Below are 27,724 nucleotides of genomic sequence, written 5' to 3' on the forward strand. Positions count from 1 at the left end.
AGAAGCAAGTGAGATAGAGAAAGAGGCAACAGAGGTGCAGAAGGAGGCAAAAGAGGTGCAGAAAGTAGAAGAGAAGTGCAGAAAAAGAAAGAAAGGTGCAGAAAGAAGCAACAGAAATGCAGAAAGAGGCAAGAGAGGTGCAGAAAGTAGCAAGAGTGGCTTGCACACCATTAGTTTCTCCACCCTATCCCATCTCGATACCCGGCTCCGGTGGCAGCTCAGCTCAGCACCATGTGACTCTGGGCAATAGCTCACTTAATTTCCACGATGGCCCCCAGCACCTTGAGACCCGTAAGGGTGAGTAGCTTGCGCTTTACAAAAACAGACTTAATTTAAAAAAAAATATTTTTACCAATTTAACACCCACATTTAGCAATAAGTAGCAGGTGACCAGTCTAGGTTTACAAAGGACCTTCTGCCACGCTGTAAAACTTGTCGCTGCATTTTTGGTAACATTTGAGCCGTTTGATCTAGAAACAAGGCTTTTTTTGTTCAAATCTGCTGATTATGCAGCAGATGATGGATTATGTAGCTAATGCGGAAAATGTATAATTGTGCGGAAGTTGGTGCAGCCAAACAATTGCATAAGTCCAGTGGCCCTGCTCATACCTCTGACTAGGTCCAGAAGTGCTCCTCAGTGATTCCTTCTTTTTTTGTCTCATTGAGTTCATAGTTTAGCTTCTATGGAAAAGAGGAAGACTAAACCTGAGGTTACCACTCCACAACACAGACTACTACACCACATAATTGCTCTCCATAACACATAATCCAACTCTACATACTTCCTATACACTAAATACCACATACTTTCTATCCACATAATTTCACTGCACAACATACCACATAATTCCACTACATACAACGTACATCCACTCCACTCCCAAAAACATTAGTAAAAAGCTTTTACATCTACGCCAATAGCTCTAACTCTTGCAAATGCAAGACCAATTAAATTACAAATGCTTCTTTAACTGGTAGTCACGTTTGCAGAGTGGTGGAGAGAGGAAGCTAGTCCTCCAACCAGCACTCAGGAATTCTGCTGCATAGGACTTAAAGGAGGTACCAGGAGGGCTTCTTGGCCCCCAAAGTCCCTCAGGAGTAAAGTGGACTTCATCCCCCAACCAGTACTGTACCAGGAGGCGCGTTTGTTGAGTTGTGAAGAAAGGGTGTGTGTGGCCTCCGAAGATGTTTTAGCAATACCACTGTGTTGGACTTAGTGGGGGTAACAGGATGGGTAGTTGGCCCCTAAGGACAACCTTGGGGCCAACTACCCCTCCTATTACCTCCAGTAAGTCCCACACATCAGCATTGCTAAGTTCTCATAGCAGGCCATGCCCCTTTTCCCCACCACTCTGTAACCACGCTCCCTGGCATGCTCTTGGATGGGGATTAAAGTCCACTTCGCTGCTGGGGGTCCTTAGGGGCCAACTAGCCCACCTGATACCTCTAGTATGCCCCAGATAGTGAGATTGCTCATAGGTGGAAACAGGCCACTCCTCCTTTGTCCACCACTCTGCAAACGCGTCTCCTGGCACGCTGTTGGTTGGGGGATGAAGTCCACTTACCTCCTGAGGGTCCCTGGGGGCCAATAGCCCACCAGGTACCTCCAGTAAGCCCGATACAGCTGGATTGCTGAGAGTGGTCCGAGGCCACGCCCCCTTTTTACACCACTCTGCAAATGTGCCTTCTGACTTGGGGGGGCCCACGAGGCCCCCCGCCCTAATCATCCATGCCCTGGGGAGGTTGCAGTCCCCGGGACAGCATGGGGGCCACCTGCTACATAATTGGATATTGCCCCCGGTACCTGGCCCACCCGGGGGCTTATAGAAAATGAAGCGCAGGAGACCACGCTTTACTATTTAAATTTTTTGGGGCCGGATTTGGGCTGGGTACACGAATTCGGCAGATTACTTTTTAATGCTTTTTTTGGCCCAGGGGGTCCTTTTGGGAGCCCATGAGCAGGGCTAGGGGATCAGGGTGTTTCTAACTTGCCCCCTTTTCTTGTTTTTTATGCTTTTTTTTTACTGTTTTCTTGTGACTCGGTTACCGAGTCACAAGATGGCTGCCAACACTTCCTGGTTTGGAGTGTTGACAGCAAATCAGAATGAAGCTCTTGCTCAGGAGGGTTCGCATACCCTCCGCGGTGCTCAGATATATACATTTTGTATTTTTGGAATTACTCTGCAACTACTGAACAGATTTACACCATTTTAAAAAAGGGCACTTTCTGAACCAAGAGCTAGCTTTTTGCTCAGCAGTTTCGGCTGTAGCCTGTTCCAAAATTCCTATGGAAAATAACATGTAGAATACTCGTTTTAGGACCCCTCTTTTTTCTTGCCCCCCGCAAAAGAAAAAGACACTTTTTGAATGGAAACAAGGTCCTAACTATAACTACCTACTGGCTACCGCCAGTAGGTAATATATACCTCTCACATCACTGTGTTGAAAAGTATGATCACTATTACAAATGAATCAAATAATGACAGCAAATTCAGGGTGATAATTCAAGTGCCAAAACTGTAGAATTTATTTATTTGTGAATTTTATAAAGGAGAAGCAGGCAAAAGTGGTGCCAGGGCACTGTACAGGAAGGCCTTAATATGAGTCCATAGAACAGCAGGGGCAGTAATATTCTTCAATGCACATTTGATAAGTGCAGGTAAACAAGAAGAGCACTTAAATGGTCTAAAAGGAGACAACAGGAATGAAGAGCAAGAAGACAGGAAGGCCAATGACTTTTAGGATCAAAGGAGGCAGGGAGTACATGGTGAAATAGTTTAAGATGAGGGAGTGATGGAAGTTTTGAGACCATAGCGAGGAAAATGGAATTGGAAGATAGGGGGAGGCTTTCAACCCTGAAACAAGTGCACAGAAAAACACTGGAGCTATAATTCTACTCTTGTTACCCTGACACAATACCATGTACCACATCAAGAGGAATGTGATGTTGCAGGTAATATATTTGGTGCAATATAAAATGTAATCAATAAATATCGTACTATTTCCTGCCATTCCAGGATGCTTTCTTTCACATGTGCCACCCTCTGTCTGATGCTCTTGTTGGTTATTGTGCACCCTGCAAACTGGGCACATAAACATGAAAATGCTCCTCTAGGATCCCTTTCATTTGACCTGCACTTTTCCCAAATGGTGAGCTGACCATCACACTACACGTATTTATGGGCTCTGTTTCCAATCCTGGACTTTTGTGTGATAGCCAGCTGAATTCTTGGTCAGACTTATATACCTGACATTAACAATATGTAATTGAAATGTTGAGGACTGTAGTCTGTAGATAAAGGAAAAAAGAGAAGTACAAACGGAAAATAAAATCTTGGGGGAGAATCCTACAAACCTCTTTATAATGTTCAGGCACTCATGATTGCTCTGTGTTGGAATGACAACATTTGCCATGGTAGCTTTTCGTTCCGAGTCAAGTCCAGGTTGAAAATGTTAGTAGTTGCCTGGTCAGACGCCAAAGTGCTCACCAATTTAGCATCATTCACACATGTCACTTTCTGGAACAATTAAGAGCAGAGCTTGTGGGTGAGTAAAGGTCACCCACCCAGTAGGATCAGATGGAATGTAATTGATTTGTCAGTGTTCCTCCCCCACTTAGAAGCCAAGTCAAGACATTGGGGCTGTGTATTAGTTCATGTAATGGATGAGGGGACCATGTTGATTCAATTTATGGAAGTAGAAAAGCATCCGTCACTCTACAGTCATCCAGCCGACTGGTTAATGACAGAATAACATTGTAGTATATGAGAGAAATGTCGGTGACAGACAGAAAACTTAAATACAAAATTTATTTACAATTTACAAAATAGTTAAAACACTATAAATAACGTTATACATGAAGCAATGAACGTGTTTGTTATTATTAACCTATTTATAATACAAAAATAAATCAACTCAAATGTGGGTATACTATTGAGTAACAATTTTTCATTGGACAAGTATGGAACACCACATTTTTAATGCTGATGGTGTGTAGAATAGTGCATGTGTGGGTGTGAAGGGGTGGGTCCTGTCCACCATGCATTCTTCAGTGGATGGGCAATCCGCTGGAGTACACATGGTGGAAATCCCTTTGGTAAACCCTCAATCAATTATGAGAGTGTAACTTCTTCTACCCTTCACAAGGCATATACTCCACTTTCTTGCAGAAGTATAACTGTGAGCACTTACAGGATGGGTCCCAACCTAGGAACTATTAATACTAATAACAAAAACTCACCAGCGTATGGTCACCACCTGGAATGGCCACCACCTGGATTGGTCACTGTCATTCACTTGATGCTACAATTACAGTTGTATTTCAGGGAATTTCCTCCTACTGATCAGTTTATGTGTCCTTGTGCTCCCCTTACATGCACAGAATATTGTGTGGATTGGGCCCTAAGAAAAATATCATATGAAATGGAGTCCAGCCTCTCATGTCTGTTTGAGACCGTCACATCGAGTTAATATTACTCAGGGAATTATAAATACTAAGGGGCATATTATCAAGGACGGCGTTAAAATTATCGCCGCTTTAGCGGCAGGAAACTGCTGCTAAAAGCGACGATAATGAGCTTGATAATATGCCCTTGAGAATTCCAATAGAAGCCCATGTTCTGGTGTGAACCTGGGATTCTATTGGAATTCTCTGCAGCATATTATTAAGCCCATTATCGCAGTTTTAGCGGCAGGTTCCTGCCGCTAAAGCGGCGATCATTTTAACGCCATCCTTGATAATATGCCCCTAAATGCGGCCATGCAGGTTCATACTCTGCCTGAGGTAGAAGTATTTTGCACTGGTTTCAGGGGATGCAGCAATCAATCAGGCTGAAGAATGCTCCATTTCTGTAATAATGGCTCTGCCTACCAACGAAACATGGCCCTAGAAGGGCCTTAGGAACTTTGTGGACCTAAGTCTTAAATCGTATACATTTCTGAAATGGCAAGTATACGGTTACATTGGAGACTTCTTTCTATATTTTTCAGGTGTGTGTATCTTCACATATGTGCACATATATATATATATATCTATTTAAATTCCATTTGAAAAAGTACTTGACATATTTACTTAAAACCACAAAAAGCACTAAAAATCATACAAAGTTCAATGATTTGTGCCTTCATTCAGTCTTACTGGTGATCTGTCCAGTCTTTCTTTGTATGGCCTCTTCTACAGCTTCCAAATGGGAAAATTACATTTTGTGATCCTCCCTCTATAAAATCAGGTGACTCCCCTCCTCTGACAAAAGTGTGTTAAACTTTACTTTTGTGCAGTTTTGTCAAACGGGCCAAAGTTATTACCAAAAAAAACCTCCTATTAACTAGTCCATTTAAAAATAAAAATGAGGTACTATTACTGCCCTGTTGTGATCGCCCTATTTCCTACAAGGCTAGAATGCTACCCCTCCTTCATGTTGTACGTGTCGTAAAACAATGTGTAATCTTTATACCCTAAAGGTTACATTTGTACTTGATTGTTTTACAAAATGGGTCCCACTTGAACAACGTGGACTGCGGTATAAAAAGTTCATTCTTGAAATGATGTGGAAGTTGAAAAACTGCAAGTGGATCCCACTCTCATTCTAACTGCTGACACTCATTCAGTGCCCATAGGTGGAAATAGTCATGTTATCACACCTATTACAGTAATAAAGTTATAGAGGCACCAACTTTCTAACCAACACGGCAGAAATACTAGATGTAGACAATACACATAGATATAAATTGTACAAACACAAAAAAACGTTCTGCTCATCCATGTAAAAAATGGTGTAACTTGCCTTCGTGTTAGCTCACCATATAAATACATCCTTTTGTCATATGGAAACATCTCTCACTTGATGCATTTGAAAACAACTGTTTAGAAGATAAGTTGAGGCATAAAACAGGAAAATATTATATGTACATTTCACAACTGCAACATGCGACTTAATATCCCCTAAGTTTTTTTCATACACATCCGTCAGAAGACCAGCTCAAAGTGATTTGAGTCTGTATTTGAATTCAACGTCATGGGTAGGCTGCAAAATTCCCAGGCCTGCTCGTGATTGGTCCAACAGGGGCAACTTCACGTTCTTGTCAACGAGTTCCATCTCAAAATAGGAGACCAACAAACACAAAAACTGCTTGATCTCATGGACAGCGAAGAACCTTCCAGGGCACTTTGTTATTCCTGAACCAAAAGGCATGTAGTAGTACTTCAGCTTGCGCCCCTTGTAGTTGAAAGTGGTCTTCTCTCTCCCGTTCTCATCGAGGAAGCGGTCGTATTTGAAGGTCTATAGGGAAGAAAAGGCACAGAGAGATGAGTCTTGATGTTTGTGTTGGGGCGAGGAGCTTATGTATATTGTTGTCATTGTAGGCAAGCTAAAGTTCCAGAGATGGGCATCTGATATTCTAATGGCTACTTACCAATGGGTCCTCATAGACTTCAGGGTCCAGATGCACCATTTGCGGGTAAAGAGCTATGATGTCATCTTTGCGAATGTTGTACGACGTGTTGCCGTCCAAGTGTAAAGAAAAATCCTCTTTGGCAACTCTTATGTTCATGGAAGCACTGGAGAGTCTCATGGCCTCCTTTATTATACTGTCTAAAGAAAAAAATGGTGACATGATAATGAAGAGTGCAATCTTCATTTTGTAGACTAACAAGAGCCGGCTCACTGGTTCTGTGCCACAACTACCTGTTTCAGTGAGCTTTAGCATCTGTCTGGTATTGGCAGTAAAACGTAAGCAGACCATAACTTACGAAATTGACTTTTTCCCCACCCTAGGCACTGTTTAGCACCAGAAGATCCACAGATGGACTGCCAACAAGTACAATTCCTGTTACTGGTGGCCAATACAATGCCAGCTTGTTGAGGCAGGGGCTATTGGCCCAAAACAAACCAATAGCTGACTCAAGCGCACTTTGTAGATATCATTCCAGTTCAAGCAATATTTTACTTTTTATGTATGGTCTTACAGCACTTCAATGCTAAATTGATCCCTGATGTGGGGGGATCATCACTGAGGGCTTTGCTCCCAATGACACATAATTTTATACCAAGACAAATTTAAAGAACTCAACTTACACATTTAAATGGACTCCCATCTGCCCATACAATATGTTATCATTTTTAAAGATTTTTAATGCTGTTTCTTATGCAATGGTTTTAAGTAACTATGCTAATAAAATTTGGCTTGACTCAGCGGCGGCTCCTCCTCTATGGCGGAGGAGCATCGCCCCACCAAATACGGCAGGAAAGGAAAAATAAAACAACACTTCTTTTATTTCTCCTTTCCTGCTGAGTCTTGGGTGCAGGGCCTGAGGGGTGACAGCACTGAGGAGAGTGGTAGTGCACTCTCCTCACTGCGCATGATGGTTTGGCCAGCCGTCTTAGGCCAGGCAAACCTTCATGGGCAGTGAAGCTCTCTCCAACCCCAGCTGTATTGCTGGGGTTGAAGAGTGCAGGCACAGACTCCTAGTCTGTCCTGGAATGCTAATCAAGGGTGCTCAAGCCAATCCTGAAGCTTCTGGCATTTGAGAGTAGTATCAGGATTGGCCGCAGGACATTCTGGGAGCGTGTGCCTGAAGAAGAGGAGCAGAGGAGCGTGAAGTGCGATGCAGCCTGCTGAAGGTAAGTTTTTTTTAATTAATATTATTTTTTCTTTTGCTCCCTTCCCTTTGCGTCCCCTATGCCCCCTTCCCATGCGACTTGTCCCAAACACCGGCCGCTACTGACCTAACATGACCACCCTAGGCACTGTGATTTATTATATCATTGCCAACCTTATTTGTAAGACAAGAACCTCTCCTCTCCCGGGGTAGTATGACTCAAAAGCTGTAAGTACTAAACAAATACCTGTAGCTCTCTTAGACCAATTTTACTCCCCTGGAAGATAGTGTAAACTTGGACAAGATGTCCACAAATCTTCAAGCTATATTAATACTCATCAATTTCTTTATGTGGTAGGATTTTACAGTAAACCAGCACTTTTTAAAAGTGCATGTTCATGATTGTTAACCAGGTGAGACAGAGTTCACCACTAGCTCAGGTAAATGTAAGATGACTGCAGTCTGCCCTATAGAGAAGTGCCAGAAATGTGTGAGTGGAGAAGCAACAGTGTTTGAATTTTGATCAGGTGCAGCTGCTGTGATAGCTCGCCTTCCCCTTTAAAGAAGAGGGCTTCATCATATTGTTATTTTATCATGAACAAAAAGCTTTCAGATAAGGGTATGCTTACCTAATACGGGCATATTCTCCAGTTGTTCACGTGTGAGTGAGATATGTTTTCCATCCAAGCTGACTTTTTGGCCTGCGTTCTGTAACACTCGGTGCACCTCATCTGTGGCAGCTCTCAGGGCATCTGGGTTTCTAAAATAAAATAATTCAATAGTTGGAATAAAGGAAACATGTATATCCAAGTCTCGTGGCTCATATTTTTGCTGACGTGCCACGTACAGTGGTGTGAGGGAACAGTTTTCTGCATCAGGGATTTCCTACTGAGTGACCCTTTTCATAAAAGTGTATGGGAAAATAGTTTGTGGAGTTTCTAATAGTGGCTTACATTGTTACATCAATGGGCAACCACATGTTTTGCTGAACCCTCTTACAGATATTAACTTGCACCTGAACTACGTAGGTGGGCCGCAGTGAAGGAACGCCATATCCTTATGTAATGGCATCAAGGACTAATATTAAAGGGTACAAAACCAAGCAATGATTATGCTATTTTTGTAAATTGATGTTATCATTGGTAAAGATCATCTGATGGAAAATCAGACATCAATTGACATTAGAAATAAAATGGCCACATTTTGGGAGGGATAATATGAACAAGAAGCAATCTAAATGTTGTTACCATTTCTCACATCTTGTCTCAGTTGAAAGATAATTGCTTACCTTATAGTGTAGAGAAGACTCCAGAAAGTGGCGGGCAGCGTGTTAGCTTGAGAAGCCCACAGTAATGCCAGATGGGTTTTTGCTTTTCCCATATCATCAAATGTGGAGAGAGTGTCATTCAAGAACATTCGGAGTGATATCAGATCTGACATGTTGTCTCTTTTCCTCAGGTTCTCATGGAGCAGGCCTTTTGCCAACTTTTCCCGAGCACTGTAGGCTGTCTTGAAAACATGGATTGGGAGACCGGCGACGAGTGCTGGAAATATTTTATCAAATTCCTTGAAATTTTCTAGAGCATTGAGGATAAGTGCCCTCTGTGCTTCTAGTCTTGCAGCATTCTTATCACCTTGAGAACTGAGCTCTTTGCCAAAAAGGGTCAAGTAACCAGATTCAAACATCACTCGGTAGCAAAAGGCATAGAGTCCATCAGCTTGCCACTCTCTGGAAGAAACTTTAAGTGTGTTTGATTGCAACATGACAAGTTGAAGGTTCTCCATCATGTTTTCGATGAGTGACCCAAGTGAATCCCCCTGCAATGTTTTGATGAACGTCTGGTGTAAATTTTCAGTGGTATATCCATCACTAGGATCCATGCTGTTGTGTCCAAAAGCCTGTCATAAAAAATTATCACAAAGTAAATAATGCAGCCATTTCTATACTTAGTGTGATTACTTAAATGCAATGTTATTTACAACAGAACCAATACAGATATATTCCATGATAGTAGAATAGTTTGTATTAGAGCTGATCACTAAACCACTATATCTCAATGTTAAAGCAGTGAGTCTGCTATGGCATGTGGGTATGCTCGTGTGCATACACTTGTTTGAGTTGTGAATGAACATAACCAGCAATAGCAGTGGTAAGGAGGCAAAGGTGAAGCAGATAGACATGTAGAGGTTGCCCTGTTGAGAAAAGGGTGGCAAGTGTACATTGTAGCCATTATCTATTATGGAGGTTCATTGGCAAGGGCAGCTCCTCTGTGAGAGTGGAGGAGCTTCGCCTAGCCAACTAAAATACTCCCAAAAGTCAGCCCCAGAGATTAAAAACTAAAATGGTAATAAATTAATATATTACCATTTATCTTTCCTCCATCTGTCCCGAACGTAGGGTCAGGACGGGGAGGGGCTTGCTGAGTGGTAGCAGCAGGGGGGGGGGGAAGGTGGTCTGCCTGGGCATTTTTCAAAGTGTGTATGTCCATTTGGCCATCTGGCTTGAGGTGGCCAGCCAGACATGCTCACTTTGAAAGCTCTTTCCCAGCTGTCTTAAGGCAGCTGAGTTAGAACAACTGCAGGACTCCAGTGCCCTCAGGAGCACCGAAAGAGGCCGCTCCCTCCAATCCTGGCGTTTTTCTCATGCTGGTTAACAGCATACACAAGGAGATGATGGACGGAGCACTGGAACTTTTCCGACACTCACCCCCAGTCACAGATCCGGGTTGAATCCATCATCATTCTTTAGCTCACTTTGCCACCTCAGTTCAGGCCCAGCTATGTGCAAATCAGTCTTGACCCTGTGCCTCATGGGAACAGTCCAGCCTGAACTGCCAAGCCAGGTCTTTCCTGAACCGGAAACAAGCATCCTGGGACCGGTTTCTGGGTAACACCCTTCATCAGCCAGGCTAGCTTCAATCCAGGGGCAAAGTGAGCAAGGGACCCATGTCTGGGCATACCCTGCCAACTTAGGGTGAACAAAGCAAACACATTCTGCCCATTAATCGTTCTTCTAACAGCATGAGAGCAGTGCCAGGATTGGTTAAGGCAGTTTGTTGGGGTCTGCGCTGAACACCGGACTGCAGCAGCAGCAGCAGGAGGACTTGCAGTGAGGAGGAGGATGTGTTGAAGGTAAGTGGATTTTTATTTTATTTTTACCCACCACCCATTTGACTGCCCCACCACTCCCCATAGATGCCAACCACGACTGTCCATTGGTTTGATTTTGAAGAAAATGGTCTGGAGAAAAATCAGAAGATGCCTACAGATTCGAAATGTTTCACGTTTTTTATATCAAATGTTATTTGTTTTCAATGTAACAACTTGTCACCAAAGTTAGTACAGCAGTACACATATTTAGTTCTTCATCCCTGGGCGGTCGTGAATTGTATACAGTAATAGTTTGTCCATTTTGCTTCCTGTCATACTAACAAGAAATAGTTACCATTGTTCCATTCCCTTACTCCTTCCAGTACACTGGCAATCCATGTCCCGCTTCACCTATCTGTGCTTGGTGTAGGTGTACTCCGCTGCTTCCACATTTTTAAATTAAGAAGTACATTGCTGAAAATTTGAAAATGCCTGGAGGATCTGAGATTAGTGCTGAGGTCCTGCAACTAGGCCTATGCAGACACTGAGTAAAGAATTCCAATATGTTTTGAACCAAAACCTCAAAAAAGAGCGTGTTAGAGAACTGGAAAGTACTGAATATTGATGATAAAATAAAGTATACTTAATGTTACAAGTGTGCACTATGGGCATGTGTATAGAGGAAAACACTGGGACCTATTAAGAAAGGCATTATGGAGGACATAAAGTAGTACTCCTATAGAACTGTGTTACATACTCTTATATGCCTTTGTGAAATAGCCCCCAAATGTCTACAATTTAAAATTCAATTAAAACGGGTCCACTCAGGGGATATTCCTATACAAATAGTACAAACGAATCGGACTGCGCCCTCTTTACTCTTTTACTAATAGGGAGGGGGCCGTTTCTGAGGCCAATTCAGAAAGGCATGTAAGAGTACATGAAAGAGTATTCCTATAGTAGTATTCTTTTCTATAACCATAAATGGTTCTATAAATCGACCCCGCTGTTCCCACTGAGGTAAGAAGGGTATACAAGGTTCCTGATTTCCAAGCCTAATCGTCTCTGAGAATGATTCAGAAATTAAAACAATTAGGGGGCGCGGCTTGGACGCCGACTCGGATGGCCGCCTGACTGCGGAGCTCCGCCGCACCGAGACGAGCCTAATTGCTTCTCGGCGGCTTTTCGGCTCCGTTCCCAACTTCAATGGCAGTCTTCAGCATCGGAATGTGTGGTGAGCCGAGTGAGGCCTGAGGGAACATTTTCTAAGCAGGAAATGCCTCCTTTTCACTGCATTTTCTAGACGCCTCAGCGCGTCCGCCATTTTGTCTCCGTGATAGCGCGTTCGTGAGACAACGCGCCCGAAGGAATGCTTCTGCCACGGCTCCCTGTTTGTGCGCTGAGTCTTCCCCGCCTGTTTTGATGGTCCTGAGAGACATATTACGGTAATATTCTCGTTATTATGGGCACATATAAAATAGACTTTGCAGCTTTCAATTTCTTGTGGCTCTGATGGATTTTCACTGAGGCGACGCACTATTTACTACCAGATATCTGTCATGTGGATTTGAATTTATATTTGATATTATTCAGTGCTGCTTTACCTTCATATTCAAGTGACTTATTTTACTCTTCCCAGTGCCGCCAAACTCATGTGCTTTTGGGAGACAGGCGCTGTAGTTCCTGACACTTTCTACTCTGAGGACTTATGTTCCTATCGAAAGGCTGGAAATCTGTAGGAATCTGACTGAAGTCCGATGAGAATCTCCTGGCACTACTCCTATTTTTGTATTATACTGGTAGTACTGCGCAGTTGAGACGGAGGCGAAGCTTCTGTGTCTTGAGTCACTTAATTAAACACACGTCCTTGTCATCAACCCAGTTGTCCAACTGGCTCCCTTCCTCCATTTCACCAGGACGGATTTCTTTTTTTTTTAAATACTGACGCTGGTTTCTGCGCTACCTTCCTGATTTTTCTGAAGGTTTTTGATTTCTAATGACTCTCCCCTCAGTCCCTAATCGCTCCTCCTCATCTCAGCCATCTTCCAGTAAGTCCTCTCCTCCTATCACGTCGTCCAAACGTCTGAAACAAGACTCTCCTCCTTTGGATAAGTCATCACCTTCCATCTCCATGGAACTTCTCTTGGAAGAGATACGTGCCTTGCGGCCGTTTGTTGAGGAGACCAATAATAAAATGCAGCTTTTTGAACAAAAATGGTCAGACATGGAAAGCAGAGTCTCTTCTGTGGAACAACAGACTTCAGAAATCCAAGGTAGTTCTCAACGTATCTCCTCCTTGGAAAAGTCAGTTTGTGCCCTCCAGCAACACACTGAGGATTTGGAAAATAGAAATAGGAGGAATAACCTTCGCATTTATGGCTTGCCTGAGTCTTTGGAGGGTGATGACCCCGTCTCGTTTTTCTCTTCCTTCCTCCTGAAACTTTTGGACTTGCCTGCTACCACTTCTCTCACTATCCAAAGAGCTCATAGACTTGGTCCTCGTTCATCAACTTCTACTAAGCCTCGAGGTGTCATTATTCTCTTTCTGAAGTTCACAGACCTACTTCTAGTCCTCTCTGCGGCTCGATCCAAACGTCAAGTTTCTTGTTTGGGCCAGAGGGTTTTTCTCTCCCAGGATGTTTCTACGGCTACTGCAGCAAGAAGGAAAGAGTTTTTGAACCTTCGTGCCCCTTTGCGCTCTCTTGGTGCCAGATATGGCCTATTTCATCCCTGTACCTTCAAAGTCACTCATCAAAATCAGACTTGGACTTTTCAAGATCCTGCTGAACTTAAGAATTTTATTCATATTCAGTCTACCGCCGGCATGGATACTTCTACTTCTGCTAGTGGCTGATTGTCTAATTCTATTTTTTTCTTGCAGGTTTTCTCTACTAATGATTTTTCTTGCAGGTTTTCTCTACTAATGGTTTTTCTTGCAGGTTTTCCCTACTAATGGTTTTTCATTGTTTATGTTTATTATATTGTTAAATTGCTTTTGGCTAACTTTTTATAGTTCCTATTATAAAGGTTCTCAGTACCTGTTGCTACTTTTGCTGCTTTATTTTCCTTTATATCCTATCTTATAGCCCGTTCTTATTATTATCTCTCATTTGCTTGATGGTTTGTTGTGTTATTTATATGCGTTTCTTGTATTTATTTTTCTCGTCCAGATGATTGATGTGTTCCCCTGTCTCTGTACATGGTTCATCCTTGCATATCTTGTCCTGGTGCGGTCTGGTCTCCTGGTTCCGGGTGGTCATTCTTGTTTTGTCTCTCCACTACCCCGTTATCCTCTTCATGTCCCCTCCAGGTATGTTGGTTTCAGTCATCCTTTTTGGATTTGTACTGTCTTTTTTTGTACTTCTCTCTTCTTACCCTTCCTCTCCTTTCCTTTTGTTTTCTTTCCATTTATTGCTTTCCTTTTCTCTCCTTCTTTCTTTCTCTGTTTTATCATCTTCCCTTTTTATTGGCTATGTTTTTACTGGTTATGTTTTAGTCTTAACTTCTATTCTTTTTCACTTTTTTTCATTATCTTTCCTTCTATCTGTTGCTGTAGGTATTGTTCTTGTTCAAGTTCCCCAGTGTGTTAATTCAGAGTAATCTCCTGGAATGTAAAAGGTTTTAACAATCCCATTAAACGTCAGAGGATTCTTTCTCATCTTGCTTCATATAACCCTGACATAGTTCTCCTACAAGAGACTCACCTCTCCGAGGCTGAGTCTCTCAAACTAAAACGTGGTTGGGTGGGTACGGTTTTATTTTCTCCTTCTACCAATAAGAAGAATGGTGTTGTTATTTTGTGTCATAAAAAATTAAAATGTACAGTTTTGCTACAAGAAACGGATTCTGATGGTAGGTGGATATTAGCTAAACTGTCAATCAATTCTGTTCCTCTGACTGTGTTTAATGTTTATGGCCCTACACAACCTGACTTGCTTTTTTGGCCCTCAATTACAAGCAAATGTATTCAACATAAAGATGACCTTTTCATTGTAGGTGGTGATTGTAACCAGATTATGGATCCTTTTCTTGACCGAAAGTCAGCGGTCCGGTTTTTACCTCACAAACCTCACAAACAATTTCTAGATACCATTTCTCACGCATGTCTCACCGACTCTTGGAGGCTCTTACATCCTGACACTCTTGATTTCTCTTTTTTCTCTCCTCCTCACTCATCTTTTTCTCGTCTTGACTATATTTTTCTTTCTTTCTTTCTTTCTCCTTGTCACAAACTCTCCTTTCTTCTTCTATTGAACCTATACTTATTTCGGACCATGCTCCTATTGTTACGGATCTTGATTTCCTTCCTCCGCATCCCAAGCCCTCGCGTTGGCGATTTAACAACTCTCTTCTTGATGACCCTTTCTTCTCCTCTTCTTTTCGTTCCTTTGCCGTTGATTTCTTCTTGCTAAACGATACTTCTGATATCTCCCCCCATCTTCTTTGGGACTCTTTTAAGGCTACAGCTCGAGGGTTTGTTATTGATTTTGTCTCCAAGAAGAAGAAACGGTTTCTTCAGAAGCAAAAATCAATTCTTGCCCGTATTAAATCTTTAGAGCAGAAGTTTTATTCTTCCCCTAATAATTCCGTCCCTCCAGATCTTATTCGTGCAAAGATTGAATTCAATAAGTCTACTACGGATAACGCTTCGTCGATGCTTCTTCGGGGTAGTGCTCGTTACTATGGCGGTCGCAACAGGGCAGGGAAGCTTTTAGCTAATTATCTTAAATCACGCAAGGAACGCTCTTTCATTGATTCTATTTATTCCCCGGACAACACGTTATTGCACAAGGCTCAGGACATTCTTGACCAGTTTCAGTTATTTTATCGTAATCTCTACACACCTGAAGCTTCTCCTTCTCCCTCTCTTATCCAAGCTTATTTTGACAATCTTCCTAAACCTTCGTTGTCTCATCTTAGTTTCCCTGACCTGGAAGTTGATCTTTCTTTACATGAGCTTTCTGAAGCTTTGAATACTCTTACCAAAGGTAAAACTCCAGGTCCTGATGGTTTCTCTGTTTAACTCTATTCTCACTTCTCTGATCTTTTACTTCCCAAACTTCTTTCTCTCTTTCAATCGTTTTATCTGTCGGGTAAGGCAGAAGGCACATTTCAAGAAGCTACCATATGTCTTATTCCCAAGGATGGTCGTGACCCCAAATTCTGCAAGAACTATCGTCCGATTTCTTTAGTAAATGTGGACTATAAGTTGTTTGCCAAAGTGTTGGCTCTTCGCTTAGACCCTCTAATGCCTCATCCCATTGGTAAAGAGCAATGTGGTTTTGTTAAAGGTCGCCTTACCTCTGATAATTCTCGCCTCTTTCTTAATGTTTTAAATAAGGTTCCTTCTCTTTCTATTCCCTTAGCGGCTATTTCCGTTGACGCAGAGAAAGCTTTTGATCGATTGGTCCTTCCTATTTGCATCATTGCGTTGGCATGGTTTTGGTCCTAATTTCATTTCTCTCATTTCTTTATTGTACTCTTCCCCTAAAGCATCGGTTTTGGTCAATGGCCAAGTTTCCTCATATTTTCCTCTTCAGTGAGGAGTTCGTCAGGGTTGCCCCTTATCTCCTTTACTCTTTGTCCTCGCGCTTGAACCCTTTTTGTCTTCTATCCGTAACAATACCTCCATTTCAGGTTTTCCTTATGGTAATGATCAGTTGAAACTTTCTGCGTATGCAGATGATATTCTTCTATTCATTTCTGCTCCAGAAACTTCTATTCCCTCTCTGCTATCTGAGTTTGATTCTTTCTCACAGGTTTCGGGATATAAAATCAACTCAGATAAAACTGAAATACTTCCTCTTACAAAATTTTGCACTCCTCATGCCTTTTCCTCCACTGGGTTTGCGTGGAATAGCTCCAAAATTAAATATCTAGGAGTATGGTTTTCAAACTCTATTCCCTCCTCAATCACCCTAAACATTTCTGCGGTTTTATCTTGTATTGACTGATTGTTTTCCTCCTGGAATCCCCTTTTTCTCTCTTGGTGGGGGCGATTGGATTCAATTAAGATGATGATAGTGCCCATTTTAATTTATATTCTGTCCATGTTACCTATTCACATCCCTGCGATTTATTTTAAGCGCATTGACTCTTGCTTGTCAAAATTTCTTTGGAACAAAAAGAAATCTAGAATCTCTCTATCACAGCTCCGCAAACCCAAGTCCAATGGCGGTGTCAACTTTCCAGACTTTCGTCTTTACCACAAATCATTTTCTCTCCGTCAGGCGTCCAGATGGCTTGCAACAGTTCCTTCTCCTCTTGCTCCTCTTTGGCTTCACATCGAACAATCGTTGTTGTTACCTTTCTCTTTTGGAGAACTCATACGCTTTTCCGCCAGAGCTCTGCATATGTCATTCCCTTTATTTAAGTATACCTTTTCTTTATTAAAGCCTATTTTCACTTTTACGCCTATTACTCGGGAATCTTTTCTAACCTCAACGGTTTGGTATAACTCACTCATCCTTATAAATAATAGGCCCATATTCTGGAACTCTTGGAGATCTAAGGGCATCATATGGGTACACCAGTTTTTTGATGGAGTATCTCCTTGTTCATTTCCCCATTTTCAAAGGACCTTTCGCTGTCCTCGCTCCTTTTTGCACAAGTTTGTTACTCTGACTTCACTGATCCTGGACATCTTTTATTCCCTTCCTTCCTCCCTTCCCTCTGAGTCCCAAGCTCCTCTTCTCAAAATCCTTTCATCCCTTCCCAAAGCCTCTCTCATTTATAAATTCTTTTTGTCTCCTAATCCAGATCGCCTTAAATCTAAAACGGAGCTCTCTTGGGAGGCGGACTTGGGTTGTATTTGGTCCGTTGCCCTATGGGATAAGCTTTGGTCCAGGTCTTTGAAAATTTCTCGTTCTGCTTCCCTCACTCAATCCTTGTTTTACCTGTATCACAGGTTATATTTCTCTCCACTCTCTCTGGCTCGTTTTTCTTCTTCTTCGGAATCTCATTGTTGGACATGCTCTGCCCCTAATGCTAACCTTTTTCATCTTTTATTCTTATGTCCTTCTGTTTCTCAATTCTGGAATAATGTCTGGCTATATGTTTCTCGTATTTTCTCACTCTCGCCTCAGTACTCAATCTCTACCCTTTTTCTTGGTAGTTTATCTGACTCTTTAGATCTCCCTGTACACTCTCACGGTCTTTTTGACCTTATGCTTGCTCTCGCCTTTCAACACATTTCCACTAATTGGAAATCCCTCACAAAGCTCTCCATACGTCATTGGTGGAATTCTCTATGTCACTTTCATAGGCTTGATATTGCTTTTGCATCTTCCTGTAACTCTACACATAATAGGGATATCTTCTGGTTACCTCTTACTTCATATCTAGATCGGATGGTTCGGAAGAGTGTATCTCATATCACTTCGGAAAATTTTGAACCACCTTGAAGTTTTTGCCTCCTTCTTTTTCCTTTTATTATATCCACAGTATACAATTTATGGATTGTTATAGTTGTTACTCTAAATTGTATTTGATTACTATTTTACTTACAGCACTTACTTTTCAGATGTATCTTTATATCTTCATAATATGTTCCTAGCATCTTCCCTTTTTCTCCCCCCCTTTTTTTTTATTTCTTTATCCTTCCTTTCCTTCCCTTTTTCCCGTTTTTCTTCCTTAAAATTGTATAAAATGCTTTTGTTTGTTTCTATATGATATTAGCTTGTAACTCTTATTTTATTTCTATTTGCTAATTTCTTGCGCTTCTGCTGATATCTTTGTAATGACATTTTCTTGAAAAAAGCTTTTCAAACAGAAAAAAAGAAATTAAAACAATTAGAGAGAAGTGTGAAATAGTTACATGCAGAGTTTTCGGACTATGATGCGGTGGTAGAGGAGTGGACATTGCCTGTTTCTGTCTGGAAGTGGATACAACTTCAAAGGTTACAGGCTGTGGAGCAAAATGGGCTTTTAGTTGTTACTGAGAGGTTTTTTTACGTGGTGTGGGGGGAACACCTGAGCAGTTAGGTGTAAGCCCTAGGAAGACCTCAGAAAAGTTCCTGTATCCTGAGGGCATCTCTCGGCCTATAGGAGAAGCAGACATTTCCTGGGTGAGCCTCACCTAACCCTCATTACTCACTTAGTGGTGGACATACTAGCAATAATCAATAGGGGCCAACATCCGTTTCAGAACTCTACTAAAACCCATCAGCCCAAATAAAAAGCATTTAGGAACAGATTGTTTTAGTGGAATGCAGCATAGCAACCAAAGATGCACCGGGGTAAAAGCAGTGCAAAGCCATAGTTAGCAAAAATCACCTGCTGCCGCTCAGTACCCACGCACTTGCACACAAACAGGCTGCCTAGCATCATGCACACCTTTGCACCACGGTGAATATGTGTGCAAACTGTGCATGTTATCAGGCATAAGATTTGTACTGAAAGCACGCTCTTCCAGTATAAACTCGTAAACATTCCGTACATTGTATGTGCGCTGTAAAGCGCAGAATGAATGAATGAATAATGAATAAAACATTTATAGAGCGCATGGCTACCAAAGGCCTCCCAGCGGTAACGACAGTGCCCAAAACCGCATATATAGAGGAGATCAAGAAAACAAGAAGGTTTTAAGATGCCTGCGGAAAAGAAGACGATTAACCTCAAGACGAATAGCATCAGGCAGCTGATTTCAGCTTTTAGCAGTGATGACAGAGAATAGACGGCCCCCGCTCCCGGCTCGACTGAATTTGAGAACAATGGCAAGATGTTTCACCTCAGAGATCTTCTAGGGACATACGGGGAGATGATAGATTGAAGAAGGCATTTTATTTGTTACTCAAAGCCCGGGCTTAATATCTTAGTAGACTGGCACTAATGGGTGGCCTCTGGGGCACTAATAAGGCCATATTGGGGCGCTTACGATTACATTCGAAAGTGTGGAATGTCTGAATGTTAAGGCAAGAGAGGGCTGGATGCTGACTATTATCATTTTGAATCAATCTATGTAGCCTGTTGAGCTCCTCTTTGAAAGGTGAATGTTGAACACTCAGGCGGGCTCTGGTCCTCCCACCTTTGATTCACTCATTTACATTCTTGTTTCAACAATGCTTCAGCCACTTTTCATTCACTAGTGACCAATGTTTCAATAAACTCACTTGATTTTGAGCCCTCAGGCTTCTTAATTATGTCGGTAAAGTAGCCAAAGTAGAGATTGTTACCACGGTTGAACGTGTAAAAGCTAGCGTTTTGAAGTATTGATATGGAAAGAAATTTGAAAATGTTTTCTGAGGTGGGAATGTACCACAAATTTCCTTCGGTAACATGGCACCCCTATGCAATCGAGCAGCTCTTTGTACCCATTCAGATGGCGCTACAATTTGCAAGTACCTGCCTCAGAAGCTACTTCCACTGAACAACATACAGACAGACATGTGCAAGGACCGGTCATTGGCCGGGATGAAGTGTGCATTTACTATTCGAACACCATGCGCGCCTTTATACTGGAGTTACTTATACAGTGGACCAAACCAAATATAACTGAGCTTCTAACTTTTTGATGCAATCACTGGGAGCACCTAAACACCCTACAGGACAGTTGGCCTTTGTGCGTTGATCCTCTCAGAGATGGTGGTTGTCTGGCTTTGTCAGTGTTTAGCAACACTGTGTGGACCCACACACAAACGTATTCAATTGGCCAATTGTCAAAACAATTTCCTACCACCAATTGAATTTGCACCGGACCACATGACATGATTTGTATTGTATTGTATTGTAATCGCATTTATATGGTGCTTAATACCCCTGACGAGGCGTCAAACCGCTTTTTCTGCGAGTAACACGCTACTCCGGAACCCATAAAGGATTAGTGTTGAAGTAGTATAGTGAAATATGAAAGTAATTATTTGTAAAGATGCATCAAAGTAAGGCATTCACAGAGCGCCCAGCAAGCGTCACAAAATCCAACAAAGGGGTCGGGGGCGAGTAAGTTGTGCTCCTAAGGCAGTCAGTGCCATGCATGTCCGCTTTGGAGAGTCCAGCCCTGATGAAACCCACGTCATGTATGCACATGTTCCAGCTACTGGCTGGTGTTGCCAAATGCGAACAGAAGAGAGGACCAGCCCTGAGTGGTTCAGTACTTATGCCTCACACCAATGTTGCACCATACTATTCATATTGCCTTTTTTTGAAGGCAGATTTATTTAATTGTCAGAAATACTTAAGACAGCCTCCATTCCTGGACTGGGGAACAAAATGAGCTCCACCCTGCAGGAGACAGTGGCTGGAATGGGGGTGTGGGACTTTCGAGGTTGGGCCCTGGCAGCCCATTCGGTGTCCTATCCTGGGGGAATGCCCAAGTGGCAGAATAGCCAACCCACCTATTCTGAAAACGTCATGCTTGATCGCGACCGGCTCCCAGTATTAGGTAGGTGACGCGACACCTCATGGTCTGGTTGGGCCACAGAACAAGCTGAGGTCTGGATTCTGCATTTACAGGGAATGAAGGCAGGGAAATGATACTCAGTGCAGTCTAAACAAGTGAATAAAGAGGTCTTGTTTAGTAAATCAAGACTTTCTGCCTTGTGTGCTGCATTTAAGAAACTTTTAATGAAATGCATCGATTTTACTGCATGTTTCATGAAGCGCCAACATCCTGATTTCAGCCAATCTGCAGTTCGAAAGAGTCTCGGGACATTTTACCTCCTTTTCTACCACAGAATCACCGTGTCATTGGCCACCAAATTCTCAGCTCTGTTAAATCACTCTCTGTAGAGAGGCCAAGGATTAAAAGATCATGTCTGAACTCTGTGAAATACCTTCCAGTCCGCCTGATTAAACCAGCGGTATGACACAGCTTCCTTAGCTGCCAATGTCCTCACCTGACACCTCTTACAAAAACATCTTTTAAAATCCTATACATTTAACGATGCTCCCGCATGCTATTTGTTGCGCACAACGTATGTTTTGTGTACAAAAAACTCCCCTAAAGAGAAAGAAATCCTGTCTGAACCAGTGCTCCATTTGTAAAATATTACGTGGCAGAGCCCAAGATATCAGATGGCCACTGAAGTTTGCACCACTAAGGGTTCACTGCAAAATACCAGCACCAACCACATCTGTTTAACCTCACAGTCCTGCCAATGTGCCAATTTGGACTACTCTAGGCGACCTAAATCTACAGCAATGGCCTGACCACCCTGGTATTACTGTTTCTGTAATCATATATGGAATTGTTAACACCCTGTTCACATGTTTGTTTTTTTTATAGACTGAGAGCACCACCGTGGGGCAGACTGTCAAATATGTGCTGGTGTCACGAAATAAGTGCTGGTGCGGAGCACCGTCAAACACCAGCACAAATCAGGCACGGGTTTGAACTGTTTTCTTTCTGTCACTTTAATATAAAGCCCTTATTCATTGGTAAACAGTTTTAACTGGCAGGCGTTTAGACCTGTGAATCATCATGATCTGCATCAGGATTCATATGCCACCAGTTTTGGATTGCTACCCCAATGATGGAGTGCAGCGCCTGCAAGCTCGCAGGGTTGCCAACCCATGCCATTAAAGCAACATACCTCTCCGTGCCCTGCAGCTGCTACAACGTGTGTTCACGGTGCATAACGCAGGCCCTGCAGCCCCCTCCCCCCCCCCCTGCGCAGGGGAAGTGCAACCCTTCAGAGGGGCCCGTTGAGCCCAAGACCAATGAATGACTGTGAAATTTGAGAGACTCAGGGGCCCCCCATGACATTCTGTGGATGGTCCCCTAATTTTGCGTTATGCCATTGCGCATGTATTTTACTAATGCACACTAACGCTCCTAAAAGACATGTGAAAATACACTTTCCTAAATATTCAAGGGCAGGAGTTGGAATAGTAAATATTCTCGTCTTCGAATACCAGCTCATCTTTCCAGGCCTCTCCTATCCTTTTCAGGGGAAGCATGGAAATACGGCAGCTTTCAGGAAGCACGTACAGACGAGGAGCACATGTTTGAGCATCTGCCTGCCTCCGGGTTTTATGTTCCATGATGACAATGACGTGTGACACTCAAGTGCTACTGTACCTTTGCAGAGGTCGAGAAATGAAACTTCTTCCAGTCGAAGTGCTTCCCCTGGCGGATCACTGAATGGTAGGAGAACGGATCCGTCAGGAAGTGAACGAACTTCCCAGCCAGCTTGCAGGTGAAGATTTGACCGAACTTCTTCTGGCGGACCCGGAGGAACTCCAGCGGGTTGGAACCGAACTGCAGAGCGCACCCCAGATATGGAATGATCCCATTCTCCACGGGGGGCTCTTCGGGGCGCCTGAAACATACAAAACACATCTTATTTAGAGTTTTGAAATGTCCATGATTGATTCACCATTGACTTGCAATTCACCTAACACATGTACCGTACAATGTTATGTTATGTTTTGGCTGCTGGTATTTGTAAAGCACACTGTCTTCCACCAGGGTATCCTGGCACTGAATAGGCATATGTGCCTAGCCGAATCTAGGGCAGGGGAGGGGAGTGTTAGTCCCAAAGTCATGTCTTAACCTTCTTGCAGAATTGTGTAGTGCATTGAATGTGTGAATGAGCAGTTTGCATGCTAGCTGCATTGTTTTTTTTAGCAGTTCAAATAAGAACATAAGTAAGTAGCATTGGAAAAAGTTTAAAATAGCTGGAAATCTGAATTTCTGCACTAACTTCTCTCTAGGGCAAAGACATTTCTGACATAGGATTGTCCACTCTCAGGGAATCTTCCAAATAAGGATTTTCCACTTTCTCAACAATTCACAGATTTTCTGTTACCACCCACCTCGAGACCAGGCTCAGAGTCTCCAGGGTTAGCCTGCCTTCCCACTCCCATGTGAATGCACAGTTTATTTTCTAAATTTCTTTTTGTATATCAATTCTTTAATACATTTTTAACAATAGTAAGCAAACAATGGTCATTGATCAATTATCTGCACAAAAATATAAAATACCAAAAATACAATATGAAATATATATGCAGGCATAACACAAAAAAGAGAAGGAAAATAGCATAAGGAAAAACAATAAAAGTACCGCAGTAACGTACAAAGATGATATGTTGAAACATCAACATTTAAATGAATTGTTACAAGAAAGAGAAAATGGTATGCAAATAATGTATAACAGACTTATTGAAATCCATGGGCACTGAAATTCAATAAAGAGACAAAATCACTGCACACCTAAGATGGGGCTCCATATATTATCAAACTGATATAAAATGTAATTTAGTTTATAAATCATTTTCCCAAAGTGAGCCACATCAAACATATCTGCAAGCCATGAATGAAGTGCTGGCACAACATCAGTTCTCCAAAAATTAAAAATATTAATGTTATCTAGACTGAGAGCGGCGACGAGCCATTTGAAGGTATGAATAGAGATATGTGGTATATCAGAAGTATCGTGTAAAAGTAATAAACATTTTGTGAGAGAGAAGTTAATGAAATAATGTACTCTGTTTCTTTGATTCTTATCACAGCCAAGCGAAGATTCGTATGCACTTCTAACACTGGGAGACGCTCACAAGAAGGACAATGCATGTTTATGTCTCCCACATATTCACACTTTATATACAGATTCTGTCTATGCTGCATCCAGCACTACAATTCCCAACAGCAGGGAGTGATGCAGCAAGGGTGCCACGGAACGTAATGCAAGTATGGTAAATTCCCCCCATCACCATAGTTTAGTAGCAAAAGGCAGTCAAAATTGGAGTGCAGTAGGCCACTCAAAATCTGAGACCCTGGCGTTAATTCAATTAGTTCACTATTGATAGCTATGCCCCTGTCAGTGTCCTCACTTGTTTCTAGGTTCCTGTGTTATGACCCAGGTGTGTCTGTGCTGTGTGTAGCTGTGGCATTGAACCCCACAATATTTCTGCCTCTTCTGAGGACACGTGGTAGCAATGAGTGTTTGTTTATAGCACACTTTGGGAACGGAACTTCTTTTATGCACTGCCTCCCATTCCAATCCAAAGCAATCCGCCCCACTCCAATCCAAAACAATCTGCCCCACTCCAGTCCAAAACAATCGACCCAAATCCAAGCTAAAACAGTCTGCCCCAATATAATCCAAAGCAATCTGCCGCACTCCAATCCAAAATAATGAGCCCCACCTCGATCAGCTCCACTACTCTCCAAAACAATGTGTCCCACTTCCATCTGCCCCACACCTCAATCCAATTCAGTCTGCCCCACTCCAATCCAAAACAATCCACCCCACTTCAATCTGCCCCACTAAATTCCAACCCACTCCAATCAAATCCACTCCACTCCAATCCAATTAATTGCAAACCAATTCAATCCTCCCAAATCCAGCCAAATCCAACCTACCCCATTCCAATCCACCCTACCCTAAATCCAATCCTTCTCAGTCCAATCAACCCCAGTCTAGTTCACCACACCCTAATCCAGTCCACCCCACCACAATCCAATACAGCTCATTCCAATCCACCCTAATCCAATCCACCCCCTCAATCCAATCTACTCTACCCCACTCCAACCCACCCCACTCCTATTCACCCCACTGTATTCCACTCCATTCCATCTCACTCAATTCCACCCCACTCCACTCCACCCCACTCCAACCTACCCAACTCCAATCCACCTCCTCAATCCAGTTCACCTCACTCCAATTCACCCTACCTCAATTCAATCCACTCCACCTCAATGCAATTCACACCACCCACTCCAATCCACCCCACTCCAATCCCTCCCACTCCAGTCCACCTCACTCCAATCCAGTCCACCCCAAACCAATCCAATCCACCCCCTTCAGTCGAGTTCAATCCACCCACTCACATCTAATCCACCCATCCAGTCCATCCCACTCCACTCCAATCCACCGCACTCAGCCGCTGTCCAAACCATCCCACTCTACACCAATGCACCCAACTTTAACCCAATCCAACCCACCCACCCCACCCCAGTTCAGTACACTGCACTCATTACAATCTATCTAGCCCACCACACTCCAATCCACCCCTCTCCAATAGAAACAACCCCACTCAAGCCACTTCAATGCAATCCACCCCACACCACTCCAGTCCATCCCACTCTAGTCCAATACATCCCACTCCAATCCACCCCACTACAATCCAATTCACTCCACCCAACTCCAAGCCAATCCACCCCCTCCAGTCTAGTCCAATCCACCCCACTCCAGTCCAGTCTAATCCACCCCACTCCACTCTAATTCACCCCACTCCACACCACCCTATTTTAATCCAGTGAACCCCATCCCAATCCACCCCACCCAAGTGCTATCCCTCCAATCCAATCCACCCACCCCAAACCAATCTAATCCACCCCACGCCAATCCACCTTACCCTATTTCAATACATACCACTCCAAACCAATCCACCCCATCCAGTTCACCCACTCCAATCCACCCCACTACACTAAATTCATCCCTCTCTACCCCAATCCACCCCAAACTACTCCCATCCACCCCACTACCTCAATCCACTCCAACCCACTCCACCCCATTCCACCCCACTCCACTTCACTTTACACCACTTCACTCTACGCCTCTCCACTCTATGACACTGCACTCTATGACAGAGCACTCCACTACACACTCTGCCACTGAACCACCAAACGTTAGTCCCCTTTACACAACTCGACAATCTACTCCAACAAATACAGTCTACAACACTCTACTCCTCCCACTCCATTCTAGGACACTCCACACCACTAACTTTTAGCAATGCTGAACAGAAGCCACACCTATATACAACATAGCAAAAACTCATTACCAAAGCCAATAGCTCTTATATAGGCGAGACCTATTGGCTTTGACAATCTTTGTTTTCAGTTGCTACTTGTACCTGCTGAAAAATATGACAAAGCACTCACTAATTTACACTTGAGTAGGTGATCGCCACATTTGCCTAGGAATTACCTTATGGCTCCACTGACACGCACCTGAGAACGCCCGCACGTCTAACCAGAGAGGTAGTGACACGTAGCTTTATTATTGACACACAGTTCAATTTACAACCATGCATTTCACAGAGTTGAATATTAGAGCCTAAATTGTGTATGGCACATACTGCCGTTAATGAATTCCACGAGAACAGTCATGTAATCTGGAAAAATACATCATGTTCATGTCTGTGTGTGTGTATGTGTGTGTGGGCGCATGAATGTGTGTGTATATATGCTCTCAAATGTATGTGTACCGATATATTTATATATACACTCATATGTATGTGTGTGGATATATATATATATTCATAGATTACAGAGTACAGTTACATGAACACAGCGATATACAAATATATATGAATATATACACATAAGTGCCACAATAAATTACTTCTATAATCTTATAGATTATGTAAAAAAATGCTACTAAACACACACAGATTAGATACAGGTATATATATATATATATATATATATATATATATATATATATATATATATATATATATATATATATATATATAATTTCATGCCTTTATTTATTCTAAAATCGAAATTTAGTTTGCAATACGATTTGCAGATGTCCACCCAAAAAGTTGTTTCTAGCTCAAATGGATCAATTGTCAATTTTAAGCTGCCACATAATGTGCCGCATAATGCTGCACAATTTGCCGCTCTTGCTCGGCATATTTTAAATAACCGAGCCACATACTGCGGTTCTCCATTCCAACTCAATGCTTCTGGGCACGATAATGGTCACGCTCCACAAAGAGGTGTGGGTGCTGTCATCAAGACAACGAAAAGAGAACTTGTGAAATATTTTCCGTACTTCATGGTTCCCTGTGAAATGTGTATTTTTGTACCACGGCGTTGTGTGCAATATAAGTACCAAAAACACACAAACACGCACTTCATGTGTGTGTGCATCCGTGTGTATATTCTCAATAAACAAGGTGAAACCTTGCAATATTCTTACCTTCTGCGCGTGCCTAGAATTAACCAGACACAGCAGCACAGCGCCACCACCGACGCGAATATTATGGATATGGTCAGCATCTCTCACAGGGTGGCACGCGACTGCTAGGATATGAAGCAGCTGACACGGGCGCTGAGCAGGGTTCAGACAACTGCAAGGT

General features: G+C 42.7%; 2 protein-coding genes across 3 annotated transcripts in view; one reads left to right on the forward strand and one right to left on the reverse strand.

Moving 5' to 3' along the window:
• The window catches only part of LOC146831303 (uncharacterized), a 189,014-nt gene extending 166,266 nt beyond the window's left edge, over positions 1-22,748 (forward strand). Inside the window, exons 4-5 of the mRNA XM_085605569.1 lie at positions 13,858-13,997; positions 22,574-22,748. Coding sequence (XP_085461695.1) covers positions 13,858-13,997; positions 22,574-22,634 — 201 coding nt within the window. The 3' untranslated portion in view covers positions 22,635-22,748. The remainder of the gene's footprint in view (positions 1-13,857; positions 13,998-22,573) is intronic.
• Positions 3,792-27,724, reverse strand: LOC146831304 (cytochrome P450 7A1-like). 2 transcript variants are annotated; one of them, XR_014961539.1, is made up of 7 exons: positions 27,565-27,722; positions 22,704-22,944; positions 8,886-9,496; positions 8,227-8,357; positions 6,412-6,590; positions 4,727-6,278; positions 3,792-4,535 (listed from the first exon to the last, which is right to left on the reverse strand). XR_014961539.1 is itself a non-coding variant. In XM_085605568.1 (6 exons), the coding sequence occupies exons 1-6, from the start codon at positions 27,642-27,644 to the stop codon at positions 5,979-5,981; spliced, it is 1,542 nt and encodes a 513-aa protein (XP_085461694.1). In that variant the 5' UTR covers positions 27,645-27,724; the 3' UTR covers positions 3,792-5,978. The 2 variants fall into 2 exon arrangements, 1 of the variants encoding a protein (XP_085461694.1); XM_085605568.1 differs by having other exon boundaries at positions 3,792-6,278; positions 27,565-27,724.

This window comes from Triturus cristatus, chromosome 5_1 (genome assembly GCF_964204655.1).
Source record: "Triturus cristatus chromosome 5_1, aTriCri1.1, whole genome shotgun sequence".
Classification (NCBI taxonomy): domain Eukaryota; kingdom Metazoa; phylum Chordata; class Amphibia; order Caudata; family Salamandridae; genus Triturus; species Triturus cristatus.